At 44.1% G+C, this 17,750-nt stretch overlaps 1 protein-coding gene across 3 annotated transcripts in view; it reads right to left on the bottom strand.

Annotated features, from left to right (window-relative positions):
• Positions 1 to 6,936: 6,936 nt before the first annotated feature.
• LOC129698025 (BTB/POZ domain-containing protein KCTD8-like) overlaps positions 6,937 to 17,750 on the bottom strand; it is a 278,743-nt gene continuing 267,929 nt past the window's right edge. For 2 of the 3 annotated variants that reach the window (XM_055636857.1, XM_055636848.1), the window contains exon 2: positions 6,937 to 9,269. In XM_055636857.1, the coding sequence (XP_055492832.1) occupies positions 8,812 to 9,269 (458 nt within the window). In that variant the 3' untranslated portion in view covers positions 6,937 to 8,811. Of the gene's footprint in view, positions 9,290 to 17,750 lie in introns of all 3 variants that reach the window. The other variant, XM_055636866.1, reaches the window with a different exon arrangement.

Below are 17,750 nucleotides of genomic sequence, written 5' to 3'. Positions count from 1 at the left end.
CACCGAAGCTCCAGCGCGTCGATCCAGTGCGGCGACCCAGGCAAGGCAATAAAAAAAAATGAATTAAACGGACGGCTGCTGGTTAGCAGCCAGCAGCCATTCCCCAAGATGGCTCCTCCTCCACTGATAAAGTACCAGGGTTTGAGGAGTGAGATTTGGAAATGCATGTGCAGAGATAGTTTTTACTTTTATAGAAATCTGGGCAAAGGTGGAAATGCGCAGTTAGGTCACAGATCAGTCATGATGTGATTGACATGCTGATGAGATAAATATCGTACTCTTGCCTCTATGTTGCAAGAATCTGACTTCCAGACTGATTGCTCCACAGGCTTGCAGATACAATTGCCAAGATCATTTAAAGTTTTCAAATTATTCTAGTTCGCTGTCAGTTTATTTCAGAATATAATGCAAATTTTAAATCTCTGCTGTGAAACATAATGAACATTAACTATTTTTTTTAGTTCTATATAAATGTAATCGTATTTTGATTTGATATTTATGAAACATATTTGTGCATAAGCCCCATGCTCTACTCCCTCTTCACACACGACTGTGTTCCTGCATTCGACACCAACATCATTGTCAAATTTTCAGACCACACAATGGTGATCGATCGGGCTGATCACCAACGGTGATGAAAAAAACTACAGAGCGGAGGTGCAGAACTTGCCGGACTGGTGCTCACGTAACAACTTGTCCCTAAACATCTCCAAGACCAAGGAGCTGATTATCGACTTCAGGAGGTCCCATAATGGAGAATACGCCCCAATCTCCATCTACGGGGACAGTACGGAGAGAGTGTCCAGCTTTAGGTTTCTGGGCACTCACATCTCAGAGGACCTCACATGTTCCACCAACACCGCTGCGCTAGTCAAGAAGGCACAGCAATGACTGTTCTTCCTGAGAACATTGAAAAAGACTGGTCTGCCCCAACAGCTGCTGACAACCTTCTACCGCTGCACCACAGAGAGCATACTAACATATGGCATCTCTGTGTGGTATCTCAGCTGCACGGAGGCGGAGAGGAGAGCTCTTCAGCGCGTCGTCCACAGAGCGCAGAAGATTATTGGGACACAGCTACCAGCCTTGGAGGGCATCTACTACACACGGTGCCTCAGGAAGGCCGTCAGCATCCACAAAGATTCCTCACACCCTTGTAATGGACTGTTTGAACTCCTACTTTCCGGCAGACGTTACGAAGCCTTCTACGCCCGCACCTCCAGACTCAGGAACAGCTTCATGCCCAGAGAAATCGCTGCTCTGAACCGGCCCTGCTGAGTGTCCCCCACCCCCATGAACTGCCTCCCTCAGATGGTCACGTCACACAGACACATTAGACTGTTTTGACTATTTCACTGTTTTACTGTTCTTTTATAAATCATGTTTCTCAGGGTATCTAAATCTAAATTGTATTAGTTGTTTAAGTCATGACATCGGATGGAAGCTTCATACCAAATCTCATTGACAATAAAATGTATTATTATTATTATTATTATTATTATTATTATTATTATTATTATTATTATTATTATTATTATTCAGATGCAGGAGATCTGAAACAAACACAGAAAACACTCAGCAGCAGTGGTACAGCTGGTAGTGCCATAGACCCGGGTTCAATCCTGACCTCGGGTGCGGTGTGTGCGGAGGCTGAAGAAGGGTCCCGACCTGAAATTAAATCTATCCATGTTCTTCAGAAATGCTACCTGACCTGCTGTGGACCTATGGGTGCTGTCTGGAGGGAGTTTGCACATTCTCCCCGTGACCGCATGCAATTTCTCCAGGAGCTCTGGTTTCCTCCCACATTCCGGGGGCGCCATCCTGTACGGGTATGGCTGCCCAGCCTGCAGCTGTCCGTTTTTTCTCTCTTTTCATATTATTAGTTAGGTAGAGTTTTTTTGTTTTCGAGTTTTTTTTTTTTCGGGGGGGGGGGGGGGTAAAAGTGGGAAACTGTTTTCTAGGGTCCCTACCTGGTCGGAGAGGCAGCTTTTCTCTGGGTTGCACCGTCGACCCGTCCTCGCGGCCTACTAGCGGGCCTGGAGCGGCGTTTCCTGTCGGGGACCGCCCAGAACCACGGCTTCGACGGCAACACAGCGCTAGAGCGCTATCGCGTAGTGGGCGATGCCTTGCCCGGGTCGCCGTGCTGGAGCTCCGGTGAGCTGAGACCGCCAATTAAAAACATCGTGGAGCTGCGGGACTGTGGAGCGTCCAGCTGCGGGCGGCGGCACTGATCTTTTCACAGGGAGCTTGTCAGCTTCGGAAGCAGTGGTCTCCAGTTAGAAAGCAGCCGCTCCAGGTATCCCAAGCCACTGAGAGGATTCTCCCGACGCCGGAGCACCATCACCCGGCGAGAACGGCCTGAAACATCGGGCCCCGTAGCGGCGACTGCGGAGGCCGCAATAGGCCCAACTATGGGTGGACAAGGGGATGGGGACTGGACTTTGTGCCTTCCCTCACAGTGGGAACCATTGTGGGGGGATGTTTTTTATGTTTATTGTTAAATTCTTTAATGCTGTGTCTTATCTTTATCTGTGTGCTGCATGGCAAGACAAATATCACTACACCAATTGGAGTACATGACAAATAAATCCTTTGACATTCCAAAGTCAGCAAGTTTGTAAGTTAATTGGCTTTGGTAAGAATTGTAAATTGTCCTTAGCGTGTCGGATAGTGCTACAGGGATTGCTGGTCGGTGCGGCCTCGGTGGGCCGAAGCACCTGTTTCCGTACTGTATCTCTAAACGAAACTAAAAAAAAACATTGCTTGCATTTAAAAATCCCATATAAACCATAAACCATTACACACATTAAGGAATGCCATAATTTACATATTTATACGTGCATATCAAATGATGAATTTCTTGACCTTTGTGATTTCCTCAGCAGCGATGTTATGTACTCCATGTATGAGATTCCACTCCAGGTGCAGTAATGCTGGTAGATCCCCTCTTTCTACAGGAATGTGTCACCTACTTTGTTTCCAGTCCTCTCTGCCTCCAGTTCACGTCCTGGCCAGTGATGGCTGTATCCTAGAAATGACCCAGTAATCCAAACCCAGGTTTGTACCACACCTCACTCTTTCCAATCACCATATACAAGGACTAATTGATCTCTGTGAGCACCCTGGCCTCTGTTGTCCACCTTCACCATTTACCCCCTGACTTCCACAATCTTCCACTAATACTTCCACAATCTCCTAACTCTACCATCTTGACGATCTTCCACAGTGTGATGGTCAGAGCACCCTTACTGATTCTTCCAATTGAATCCATGTAGGACGGCTCAGTGGCGCAGCTGGTAGAGCAGCTGCCTCACAGCACCAGATACCTGGGTTTGATCCTGATCTCAGCCACAGCCTGTGTGATGTTTGCACGTTCTCCCTATGACCACTTGCGTTTCATCCAGGTGCGCTAGATTCCTCCCACATCCCAAAGACATGTGGGTTTTTAGGTTAACTGGCCTCTGTAAATTGCCCCCAGTGCATCAGAGTGCGATAATATACGTGATGGTCAGCATGGACTTAGGGCCTGTTTCCATGTCGTATCGCAATCAATCAATCTCTTCCAATCTCATAACTTTGGCCAACTCCTCTGGCCCCTCTTCTCACCATTGAATCCATCTATACTTCACGCTGCCTTGGATGGCAGCCAATATAATTGAAGATGTCCTATCCCGGTCATTCCTTCTTCTCCCTGTTCCTGTTGGGTAAAGGGTACAGAAGCTTGAATGCGGATACCAAGACTCAGGAATAGCATTTCCCCCATTTATGAGGCTTCTGAACGGTCCATCCATAAGCTAGGTTACCGTCCGATTTATCTCTATCACATTGAGAACATTGGACATTGAACTGATGCCCTGTAATGGTGAGAACTCCATTCTGTATCTTCCCCTTTACTCATCCTATTATCTCATCTGACTGGATATGATGCAAAACAAAGTATTTCACTGTACCTCGGTACACATGCACTAGTAAACCTACACCTAAACCTCATCCTCTACTTGTCTGAGAAAATATAAATGATACCGAGCTCAGCTGAGTTCTCACTTATCAGCCCATCAGCAGACCTTATGGTGGAGACAAGAAAAGTCATGCTCGTCAATCGTTCTTGGATCTGTGCCAGCAACGGCTTTTTCATTATTACTTTCACATGCTGACAGATTGCTAAACTCTCCAGAGGATGAAATGGGAACATTTATCTGTGCCAAATCTGATTGGGGCAAAGGAATTTGACGGACTACACAGGTATAAACTGTGGAGCATTGTAATTTAAAAAAAAATCCTTGGTGAAGGACAGGATTAGTTAGAGACTAACCTCAAAACCTCTGCAAAGTGCTCTTTAGACACAGCTGTTTCAAATAGCAACACATATAATAATAATTAAAAAAACACAAAATACTGGAGTAACTCGGTGGTCAGGCAGCATCTCTGGAGGACATGGATAGGCAATGTTTTGGGTTGGCACCCATCTTCAGGTGCTGAAGTTAGTTTATTTTAATAATGCAGATGGATTTAGCACAGATTAAAGTTGTTCAGACTCTGAAGAAGGGTCCCGACCCAAAACATTGTCTATCCATGTCTTAAACTAACATCTGCAATTCCTTGTGTCAGCACTTGGGTGGCACTTCACCAATGAAGGGACTTTTTCCATCCCAAAGTGGAAAAGATCAATGTTTACACATTGGAAAGGATTCTTTCATTTTGCTTTGGAGTCTCCTTCTCGACCTGCACGTAGCTCTTCTCACATGAGTTGATGGTCTAGATGGTGTAAGGAATTGACAGCTCATCTTCCGATACCTCCACCCATTACACAGCTGGAGCCAACACGGAGCAGTTAAAATGACTTCAGCAAATCACCCAGACCAGGTTTCCACTTTGTGTAGTAAATCGCGAAAGGCATTCAAGTGTGATGGCCAGACCTAATGAAATTATTATGTCATATTGCAGCACCCGATGAAAGCTCAGTAACGTTAGTCAACTCCATCTCACTCAACAAAACCACCATTTTTATTCCAAATAGGTCTCTGCACATTCTTGTTCATTTTGAATCCTAGGTAGACAAACTAGCACTGTGTAAAAGCACACTTGTTTTATTTCAGTGGGTCATCGATCTTCCCCAGTACCTTCATGTCCCTGAGGTGAAGAGGATATTTCTTTGATTACAAAAACACCATGGAATCCCCTGCAGCATTTTCCTATCACTAACTAAAATATCCATGGGTTGATTTATGCAGCAGTGTGTTGTTAATATTAAATATTTGTGTATATTAATTGTCAAATATCTCTGACACCCTGAGTCAATATTTAACTGTGGAAAAAAGGCTTAATATAGATCATGCTTGCTGAAATATGAAGGAAGCAAAATGTGCAGTGAATAAATCTGAAACTTCTGATCATGGCATTGATCACCCTTATCATCAAGAGTTCAGTTTACGTTTATTTAGTCAAATAAATTTGAGTTTATTTTCAGATTTGTAGGAATAACTGCAGATGCTGGTTTACACCAAAGATAGGCACAAACAGCTGGAGTAACTCAGTGGGTCATGCAGCATCTCTGGAGAAAAGCAATGGCAACGTTTCGAGTCTGAACCCTTCTTCAGACCTGAGGTTGTTGTCATATGCACAAGTACGGGGAGGTACAGGTACAATGAAACTCATCAAGTAATTGTTTATTTTTAACTGCTTTGGGGGAATATCACAGAAGCAATGTTCCTTCAGCACAATTTTTATTCTAATTTGTGCAGTTCCTCATCCATCAACAATTGAAGAATAAAGAAGATGTATCTCAGGTAAAAATAATTGGATCGAACATCTAGACAAATGTGAAGGTGGTCCTTACACCTGACAATAATATTGTATGAGCCAAAGATGTTTATGCTAATCTAACAACTTTTACAGTCCCTCAGGTGCTTGTCAACACTATTGAAGTAAAATGCCCTTGGTCAGTCCTTCTCTATCAGAATGTTATATATTCTTATCACGATCACTGGCAGCTTTCTCTCCGTGCACTTGCAGCAGACCACCCAAGATAGTTCCCCATTAATCTGGAAGCCTCCCTCGAGTACTTGTGTCACCCAGAGAGTTGTGAATTTGTGGAATTCTTTGCTTCAGAAGGCAGTGGAGGCTGATTCACTGGATGCATTCAAAAGAGAGTTAGTTAGAGCTCTTAGGGCTAGCTGAATCAAGAGATAAGGGGAGAAGGCAGGAGCGGGGTACTGATTGTGGATGATCGGCCATGATCACATTGAATGGTGGTGCAGGCTCAAAGGAACGAAGGGCCTCCTCCTGCACCTATTGTCTATGTATCCGTGTATCTAATTAAACATGCACAACAGTCTGCAGAGGCAACAAAAGACACAAAGTGCTGGAGTAACTCAGCAGGTCAGGCAACATTTCTGGAGAACATTTTTTGGGTTTCAATCGACACCCATTTATGTTCGCCGGATATGCTGCCTGATGTGTGGAGTTACTACAGCTCTTTTTTAGTTTAGTTTATAAGGTCATAAGGGACAGGAGTAGAATTAGGTCATTCAGTCCATCAAGTCTACTCAACCATTCAATCATGGCTGATCTATCTCTCCCTCCTAAGCACATTCTCCTGCCTTCTCACCATAACCCCTGACACCTGCACTAATCAAGAATCCACCTATCTATCTCTGCCTTAAAAAAGCATGTACATCTTTGGAGTGTGGGAGGAAACCAGAGCACCTAGTGAAAACCTATGTGGTCATAGGGGGAACATACACATTCTGTACAGGCAGCACAAGTAGCCAGGATCAAAACCAGGTATCTGGTGATGTAAGGTGGCAGCTCTGCCACTGCATTACTGTGCCACCCCTTATTCTGGTTATCAGCAGAGGTATTTCTACTCAGGAACATTTCCAGTCATTTCTGGCATGGGATGAATGGTAAGTCCAGCTCCCTGGTGTGTCTGCCATGTCAACCACTGCCATCAACATTGCTCTCTTAAGAACACGGTTCTCCATGCCCCACATAATAGGTGACTTATGTTACTCCCTCTAGCAAAATTATCCCAAAAGTGTCAATGTGGTGTCTGTGAACACTTTGATGGTTTTGTAAGCATGGATAATTAGACGGGTGGTAGAGTTACAAATAACATCCTTTATTAAAGACACTAATTCTCAGCTAAACAGCAGCATCTGGCACAATAACGTATCAAGGTCATACCACACGATACACTCAGTTCTCAAAGGCATACTTACACATATACAGTACAACGAACTTCCATCAGAACTGGGAAAAAGTTAAACAGGTTTTTAAATCTAGAGATTCGGGAAAGGGCAGGAGTGAATGAAAGGGGAGGAATGTATTACAGTGGAAGGCAGGAGAGGTTGAAGGCAATCAACCTTAACCATTGTCTGGTTCTATCTTCACATATAGTGCCCAACATGTTGAATATTTTAACTCGGGTTTCCCTTATCTGCAGTACATTATTTTTGTAGGAATACAAGGAAACTAGGCCTGGGCAGGTTTAAATACACCGATAATCAAACTAGTTGGATTTCTCTACAACACGTGGGAAAGTTGGTGGATTCCTTCATTGGTATTTTCAAAGTGACAATGGTTTTCCATTATTTGCTGGGAATCCACTGCACCTGGAAACAGACCTGGGGAAAAAAATGTCCTTAACACACAGAGAACACTTTCATGCTTGCAAACAAGGCACCCGCATTCCAAAACTATCAATTTTGAAAGGCGCTGTTTTTCAATCTTAACAGATAAAGAATGAATGACAGTAAAATAAAACATGTCAGTTATTTTAACTTTGTTAAAACAACGTAATGCTAAAACTTAAAAGACAATTTGTAGATTCTTCAAATGTATTTTATCTCTAAAAGTTGGCATTTGGTCTTAGTTTTTATTCAAACTGCTAAATTAGGAGCTAAAATTCAAATATATTTTAACATTAAAGGGAGGCACAGTGGCACAGTGACAGTGTTGCTGCCTTACAGCACTTGCAGTGCCGGAGCCCCGGGTTCGATCCCGACTACGGGCGCTATCTGTACGGAGTTTGTATGTTCTCCCTGTGACCACATGGGTTTTCTCCGAGATCTTCGGTTTCTTCCCACACTCCAAAGATGTAAAGGGATGGAGATTAATTGGCTTGGTATAAGTGTAAATTTTCCCTAATGTGTGTAGGATATCATTAATATGCGGGGATCGCTGGTCGGAGCGGACTGGGTGGGCTGAAGGGCCTGTTTCCGCACTGTATCTCTAAACTAAACTAAACTAAAAGTTGCCATTTGGTCTTCACCGTAATTTAAATTGCTAAATTAGGAGTAAATATTCAAAGTTATTCAACCAAATTGTGGATTTTAACTTTAAAATGGTTCTAATTACTTGTTTTCATGAAATGGAGCTGAACTGCAGCTGACTACCACTGGCTGCTCTGATCTGGGAGGGAGGGAACTCTGAACACAACCTTTGAAGTTTTCGAGAGGCATCACATCCAATCATTAAGGCCATGAATAACCATTTCTGACACATCGATACACTGGTGGAGAATCCATTAGTTTTGCAACTGTTATTTATCAGACTGCATTGTGCCACATCAAATTTATAAGCTAACCCACGAGCACTCAGTAGATTAAATCCAATGCGTTAATTTTTTATGCATACCTCAGGTGTGGACTAAAAACTAAAATTCTTCACGATCAGCTTCTCAAGACTTGCAATCTTATCACAATTTAATGGATAGGGCAGGAGGAATAAGACAGACTGCAGGTGAATGAGAACCACAGACCCTTAATTTCAAACATTATTCAAAGCTGCAGCAAGTCCTCTTTTTCCACTTTAAAGTCCATATTTCTGTAATAGTTCAGATTGCCACAGGCGCTTGCGTTCTGGAAACTGGGTGGGAATTTGGATCTTCCTGAAATCCTGGATGCATTTCTTCATTTCGTCCTCAGCGCTCAGCTTCTCATTGATCTTCTTTTTGCAGAGGCTCATATCTCGGGAATTGTTCATCAGTGTTTGAAAGAGTTCACTGTTTCTGCGTTTGTCGGGCTGTTGCAACCACTGAATGGGGGCTTTCTTGGGAGGCCGATCCAGGGTCAGGGTATTAGGCTGAGATGTTGCGGGCTGTGATGCACAAGCGACGTTGTCCTGCGGAGTGCTGGCCTCCGACTGGCTTTCACAGCTGGAGGTGGACAGCTCGTTGCAGGAGGTCCCACTTTCCATTCCTTTCTCGCCCTTATCCTGTTTCCTGCTCTCACATTCGGACTTCGGAGAGGCCGGCCTCTGCAATCCTCCTGTCAAATTTAGAACAGGGCTGATAAAACAAAAGATTATTCACAGACATTCCCATTACTTTGTTTCACTGCATCATGCACAGGTACAATACAACATATACCTTCCTTTTGGAGTCACTAAGGCAAGATGTGGAAGCTATGTGGCACCACACCCTAATAAATAGTTCACAACCACCTGAGAAAAAATGTGCATGAATTACAATCACTTTCAAAGCCTAACGCCCAGTAACACAAGAAATTATCTGACCTGGGTTTGGGCACAATGACTGCTCATTTGTCCCATGGGAATAGGTACAGCAGGTTCCCTCAGCAAAGAAGTAGGACCTGGGCTCATTTACTATCATATCCAGTACATCTGAATTGTAAAGGCAAGAAGACACTAATTGGTGTTATCTACAGACCCCCAAATAGTAGCCCAGATGTAGAGTGTAAGTTGCAGCAGGAGTTAAAACTGGCATGTAACAAAGGTAATGCCACTATGGTGATGGGGGATTTCAATATGCAGGTAGACTGGGAAAATCAGGTTGGTTCAGGACCCTAAGAAAGAGAGTTTGTAGAATGCCTCCGTGATGGATTCTTAGAGCAGCTTGTAATGGAGTCGACCAGAGAAAAGGCAATTCTGGATTTAGCGTTGTCCAATGAACCAGATATGACAAGAGAACTCGAGGTAAAGGAACCGCTTGGAGGTAGTGATCATAATATGATTAGTTTTAATCTGTAATTTGAGAAGGAGAAGGTTAAATCGGAAGTGGCAGTGATGCAGTTGAACAAAGGGGACTATGAAGGCATGAGAGGGGAGCTGGCCAAGGTAGACTGGAAAGGGATCCTAGCAGGAATGACGGTGGAACTACAATGGCAGGAATTTCTGGGCATAATTAAGAAGACGCAGGATCATTTCATTCCAAAAAGTAAGAAAGATTCTAAGGGGAGTAGGAGGCAACTGTGGCTGACAAGAGAAGTTAGGGATCTAAAAGAAAAGATGTATAACACAGCAAAGAGTAGCCGGAAGCCAGAGGATTGGAAATAAAAGGAAGGAAACAAAACAGGCAATAGAGGCTGAAAAGATGAAGTACGAAGGGAAGCTGGCCAGGAATATAAAGGACAGTAAAAGCTTCTGTAGATATGTTAAGGGAAAAGGAGTAGCAAACTCAAATGTAGGTCCTCTAAAGGCAGACAGGGGTGAAATTATTATGGGGAACAAGGAAATGGCAGAAGAGATGAATAGGTACTTCGGATCTGTCTTCACTAAGGAAGACACAATCTCCCAGATGTACTGGAGGACAGAGGATCTAAGGGGGTAGAGGAAATGAATTAGGTGAGAAATAGTATTGGGTAGGCTAATGGGACTGAAGGATGATAAATCTCCTGGGCCTGATGGTCTGCATCCCAGGGTCCTCAGGGAGGTGGATCTAGAAATAGTGGACGCACTGGTGATCATTTTCCAATGTTCACTAGATTCAGGATCAGTTCCTGTGGATTGGAGGATAGCTAATGTTATCTCACTTTTCAAGAAAGGAGCGAGAGAGAAAACGGGGAATTGCAGACCAGTTAGCCTGACTTCGGTGGTAGGAAAGATGCTGGAGTCAATTATTAAAGAGGTAATAATGGGGCATTTGGATAACAGTAAAGAGATTAGTCCAGTCAACATGGATTTATGAAAGGGAAATCATGCTTGACTAATCTTCTGGAATTTTTTGAGGATGTGACAAGTAAAATGGATGAGTGGAGTGCCGCAAGGCTCAGTGTTGGGGCCGCTACTGTTTACCATATATATTAATGATTTGGAAGAGGGAATTAGGAGCAACACTAGCAAGTAAGTGGCTGACACAAAGCTGGGTGGCAGTGTGAACTGCGAAGAGGATGTTAGGAGATTGCAGGGTGACCTGGACAGGTTGAGTGAGTGGGCAGATGCGTGGCAGATGCAGTATAATATAGATAAATGTGAGGTTATCTACTTTGGCGGCAAAAACAAGGGGGCAGATTATTATTCTATGTTATATGTTATATGGTTAGGTTAGGTAAGGGGGAGGTGCAGCGAGACCTGGGCGTCCTTGTACACCGGTCATTGAAAGTTGGCTTACAGGTACAGCAGGCAGTGAAGAAAGCTAATGGAATATTGGCCTTCACAACAAGAGGATTTCAGTATAGGAGTAAAGAGGTTCTTCTGCAGTTGTATAGGATTCTGGTGAGACCACATCTGGAGTATTGTGTACAGTTTTGGTCTCCTAATTTGTGGAAGAATATCCTTGTGATTGAGGCAGTGCAGCATAGGTTCACGAGATTGATCTCTGGGATGGCGGGACTGTCATATGAGGAAAGATTGAAAAGACTAGGTTTGTATTCACTGGAGTTTAGAAGGATGAGGGGGATCTGATAGAAACATATAAAATTATAAAAGGACTAGACAATCTAGATGCAGGAAAAATGTTCCCAAAGTTGGGCGAGTCCAGAACCAGGGGCCACAGTCTTAGAATAAAGGGGAGGTCATTTAAGACTGAGGTGAGAAAAAACTTTTTCACCCAGAGAGTTGTAAATTTATGGAATTCCCTGCCACAGAGGGCAGTGGAGGAGAAGTCACTGGGTGGATTTAAGAGAGAGGTAGATAGAGCTCTAGGGGCTAGTGGAGTCAAGGGATATGGGGAGAAGGCAGGCACGGGTTATTGATAGGGGCCGATCAGCCATGATCACAATGAATGGCGGTGCTGGCTCGAAGGGCCGATTGGCCTCCTCCTGCACCTATTTTCTATGTTTCTATCTCCTGTAAGGTTTTTAATAACTAAAATAAACTACGTTTAAAATTCCATTCTTACACTTGTACCCTGAATTACTTTGAGCAGGACAATCTTTAAAGCAAGACCTTGTAAACATGTTCTTTTGCATCATATCTGTTGAGAAACATTTTTGAGCTGTATTTTCTTTTGCCACAATTGTATCTTTTGTAACAGCAGTGTGATTGGAGCCTTGAAGTCACTTGTGAGAGAAGATCTTTTCAAAAATCAAATCTCATCTCAGAAAGAGAAACAGAGACCAAAGAGGATAATTTGCTCAACCTCCAGGTTCACAAGATATACGAGTAGAGTTAGGCCATTCGGCCCATCGAGTCTACTCTGCCATTCAATCATGGCTGATCTCTGCCTTCTAATCCCATTTTCTTGCCCTCCCCATAACCCTTAACACCTTTTCTAATCAAGAATTTGTCAACTCTGCCTTACAAATATCCACTGATATTTGGCCTCCACAGCCCACAGACTGATTAAAGATGTCAAGTGTCACTGAGTCTTCTACCGGGCAAAGCAGCTTCACAACATTGCCTCCAGAAAGCCTGCATTAGTATGGCCACCTCTGGGACATGCTCATGTCAAGATCTCTTGATGAGTGAATCCCACTCACCAACCTGAGGAAAACTGTGCATAATTTCTTATTGTTTCCGAGGTATGACACCCAGTAGACTCATGGTCATAGAGTCATACAATGTGGAAACAGGCACTTTGGTTTAACTTGCCCACATCGACCAACGTGTCCCATCTACACCAGTCCACCTGCCTGCTTTTGGCCCATATCTGTCTAAACCTATCATCTCCCTGTACCTATCTAAATATTTATTTAATGTTGCGATAGTACCTGCCTCAACTACCTCATCTAGCACCCGCTGAGTTTCTCCAGCAATTTTGTGTACCTTCGATCTTCCAGCATCTGCAGTTCCTTCTTGAATACCTCATCTAGCAGCTTGTTCCATACCCCCACCACCCTTTGTATATTGTAAAAAAGCTATCCCTCTGGTTCCCATTAAATCTTTCCCCCCTCATCATAAACATATGTCCTCTGGTTCTTGATTCTCCTACTCTGGGCAAACGACTGCGTGCTTACCTAACCCATTCCTCTCATGATTTTGTACACCTCCAGAAGATCACCCCTCATCCTCTTGCGCTCCAAAGAATAAAGTCCTAGCATGCTCAATCTTTCCCTATAGCTCAGTCCTGGCAAAATCCCGGTAAATTTCCTTTGAAGCCTTTCAAGATTGACAACATCTTTCCAATTCCCCGGTGCCCAACACTAAACACAATATTCAACATGTATTCTCACTAACGTCTTATATAACTGTAACATGACCTCCAAACTTCTACACTCAATACTCTGACTGATGAAGGCAAATTCAGTCATTCAAGAATTTCTCAGGCCTGGGTTTGGGAAAATGATTATCAACTATTCAACTATTCAATCATTCAATCATTCCTCATGACATGGCATTGCAGATTTCTTCATGAAAGGTAAGGACATGGATTTTATCATTTGTTCACACCGATCCTGGTACGGATGTTTGTCAATAAAGGTAACCTATGGCTAATTCCAACAAAACGTTAACCACAACGAGAATACGGGGAAATCTTATAGAGGTGTACAGAATCATGAGAGGAATAGATCAGGTAAACGCACAGAGTCTCTTTCTCAGAGTAAGGAATCGAGAACCAGAGAACATAGATTTAAGATAAGGTGGGAAAAGATTTAATAGGAACCTGAGGGGTAACGTTTTTAGACAACGAATGGTGGGTGTATGGAACGAGCTGCCAGAGGAGGTAGTTGAGGCCGGTACCATCGCAACATTTAGACAGGTACATGGAGAGGATATGTGTAGAGGATTTGGGCCAAATGCAGACAGATGGGATTAGTGCAAATGGGACATGTTGGTCAGTGTGGCCAAATTGGGCCAAAGGGCCTGTTTTAACACTGTATTCTATGATTCTATGATATAGTATAAAGAGCATCGAAGAATTTGCTTATCAAAAGAAGCTCTATGTCAATACAACTATGTGTTAAATTCCTGAATTGCACTGGAGTTTGGGTGAGTTTTATGGGGCCTTGTATGGCATGGCATATTTGGGGGATTAGGGATAAGGGGGTAAAATGAAAGAAGTGGAGTGTGGTTACTGGAACCTGGAGAACCGGATAATGGATGGAGCGCAGCACTGGGTAACTTTTAAATCTCTCCCTGCACGGGAGACCCGACCTTTTCTGTCGGGTCTCCGTTGTCATTGGGGCTGCAATGAGGAGCGGCCTCCAACAGGAGAAGATCGGGGACTCTGGTGCCGACGACTCACCTTACCGTCGCGGAGCTGGCCGAGTCCGGAGCGGTTGGAGTGGTGGTGGAGCGCTGCTGCGGCCCGAACTCCAGTGATTCGGAGGCTGCAACTGCGGGTCTGGTGGACGGCGGCACCGGGAGCCCGCGGTTCACTGGAGGGAGACCGCTTTTCAAGGCTCCCGCAACGGCGACTTCTCCCGCCCGAGTTGCGCGGTTGAAGAGCTCCTGGAGCGGGGCCTGACATCACCGCCCCGCACGGCTTGGAATGGCCGCGGGACTCTGCGAGCGCACGCCGGGGGCTCTAACACCAAGACCCGGTGCACGACCTTGCATCACACAGCGTGGCTTTAATGGCCACGGGACAATCGCCATCGCCAGCCGGGGGCTTTGACTTTGACTCTGACATCGGGGGGGGGGGGGGGGGGGGGGGGGGGGGGGGGAGAGTGCAGTGGAGAGATAATTTTTTTGGGCCTTCCATCACAGCGATGTGATGGATGTTTATGTAAATTATGTTGTGTCTTGGGTCTATTTGTTTGTAATGTATGGCTGCAGAAACGGCATTTCGTTGGACCTCAAGGGGTCCAAATGACAATTAAATTGAATCTTGAATCTTGAATCTTGAATCTTCTCTACTTTAGCAGATTAAACCAGAGGCTGTAAATATGTGAGAATAATATGGAAGCTCAGGGGATGATCAAGGAGGTGCTGGAGAGGGAGCATGCCAAAAATGTATCTAGTTTATTCCAAGTTCTGTACCCATGTGCACAATAATACACCCATGATCAAATATTTCATGCAGTGACTTCACTGCCATTTTTCACATATACTACACATTAAAAAAAGAAATCAAACTAATTTGACAATATGTAAAGCTGAACTGTTCTCTGAATTTGCTTCAACAGTATTAAAGATCCTGAAGGCATAACAGATGTTGTTGCCGCAAACATCTCGAGGCTAAATGAAAGGTCACCTTTGGACTCTTTTCAGTCATGTTCAGTGTCAACAACTCTTCAATATTGGACACATTCCAAGAGCCAAACAATTTCTGCTGATGTCTCACATGGAAAATCAAAATTCCAACCAGCAAGAGAATTGCAATATTTCATCTCAATAACTAAATTACTACAGGTCTACCACCAATTTTTTGACAACTACTTTAATTGAGTGCACTTGTAGTCCCTACTGGAAGGCCCCCTGAAAATGTGGTGCCTAGGCTGGATTACAGAAACAGGTGAAATTATTATGCGGAACAAGGAAATGGCAGAACAGTTGAACAGATACTTTGGTTCTGTCTTCACTAAGGAAGCACAAAAAAACAATCTCCCAGATGTACTAGAGGACAGAGGATCTAGGGAGACAGAGGAACTGAATGAAATTTGCATTAGGCAAGAAATAGTATTGGATAGGCGGATGGAACTGAAGGCTGATAAATCCCCAGGGCCTAATGGTCTGCATCCCAGGTTACTCAAGGAGGTGGCTCTAGAAATCGTGGATGCATTGGTGACCATTTTCCAATGTACTATAGATTCAGGATCAGTTCCTGTGGATTGTGGGGTAGCTAATGTTATCCCGCTTTTCAAGAAAGGAGCGAGAGAGAAAACGGGGAACAATAGACCAGTTAGCCTGTCATCGGTGGTGGGGAAGATGCTGGAGTCAATTATTAAAGAAGTAATAACGGCGCATTTGGATAGGAGTAAAGGGAATGGTCAGCATGGATTTATGAAGGGGAATTCCTGCTTGACTAAATCTGGAATTTTTTGAGGATGTGACAAGTAAAAAGGATGAAGGAGAGCAAGTGGATGTAGTGTATCTGGACTTTCAGAAAACCTTTGATAGGATCCCACACAGGAGATTAATGGGCAAAATTAGAGCACATGATATTGGGGGTAGGGTATTGACATGGATAGAGAATTGGTTGGCAGACAGGAAACAAAGAGTAGGAATAAATGGGTCCCTGTCAGAATGGCAGGCAGTGGCGAGTGGACTACCGCAAAGCTCGGTGCTGGGACCGCAGCTATTTACAATATATATTAATGATTTAGATGATGGGATTAAAAAACACTAGTACATTTGCAGATGACACAGAGCTGAGTGGCAGTGTGAACTGCAAAGAGGATGCTAGGAGGTTGCAGTGTGACTTGGACAGGTTGAGTGAGTGGGCAGATGCATGGCAGATGCAGTATAATGTCGATAAATGTGAGGTTATCCATTTTGGAGGCAAGAACAAGGATTAAGATTATTATCTCAATGGTGTCAGATTAGAATAAAGGGAAGTACAAGGACACCAGTGTCCTTGTACACCAGTCACTGAAATTAAACATGCAGATACAGCAGGCAGTGAAAAAAGCTAATGGCATGTTCGCCTTCATAACAAAAGGATTTGAGAATAGGAGTAAAGAGGTCCTTCTGCTGTAGTACAGGGCCCTGGTGAGACCACATCTGGAGTATTGTGTGCAGCTTTGGTCTCCTAATTTGAGGAAGCACATACTTGCTATTGAGGCAGTGCAGCATAGGTTCACAAGGTTAATCCCCGGGATGGCGAGACTGTCATATGAGGAAAGATTGGAAAGACTGGGCTTGTATTCACTGGAGTTTAGAAGGATGAGGGGATCTTATAGAAACTTATAAAATTATAAAAGGAATGGACAAGCTAGATGCAGGAAAAATGTTCCCAATGATGGGGGAGTCCAGAACCAGGGACCACAATCTAAGAATAAAGGGGAGGCCATTTAAAACTGAGATGAGAAAACACTTTTTCACCCTGAGAGTTGTGAATTTGTGCAATTCTCTGCCACAGAAGGCAATAGAGGCCAATTCACTGGATGAATTTAAAAGAGAGTTAGATAGAGCTCTTGGGGCTGGCGGAATCAAGGGATAAGGGGAGAAGCCAGGCATGAGTTACTGATTGTGGATGATCAGCCATGATCTCAATGAATGGCGGTGCTGGCTCAAAGGGCCAAATGGCCTCCTCCTGCACCTATTTTCTATATTTCTATGTTAAGTGGTCGATCTTCCACGGTCGGTCAGCGGGTCGAATTTGCCACCTGAGGCCGGGGCTCTGGAATATGTTTCCGGAAGGAGCCGACTGATCCGTTCCCAAAACCAACTTCCGAGACTAACTTTGTGGGCTGGTATCTTGGTCCTTGGTGGCCTAGTGGACTGTTCCAGTACCATTTCATTCCTCTCAGGGGCCGTGACCTCTGTTAGTCCAGCAAAATGGATAATCCAGAAAGGTAGAATGTAGAAATAAAGAACAGCAGAGGCTGATGTTGTACCATTGTTAGACACAAAGTGCTTGAGTAACTCAGTGGGTCAGGCAGCATATCTGGAGAAAAAGTATGGATGATGCTTTGGGTTGGGACCCTTCTTCAGAAAGGCTCTGTAACCAAAGGTGCCGGAAAATC

Source organism: Leucoraja erinacea, chromosome 1, assembly GCF_028641065.1.
Source record: "Leucoraja erinacea ecotype New England chromosome 1, Leri_hhj_1, whole genome shotgun sequence".
NCBI lineage: Eukaryota > Metazoa > Chordata > Chondrichthyes > Rajiformes > Rajidae > Leucoraja > Leucoraja erinaceus.
The sequence above is the reverse complement of the archived record's forward strand: the minus strand, read 5'-3'. Positions and strand labels throughout refer to the sequence as shown.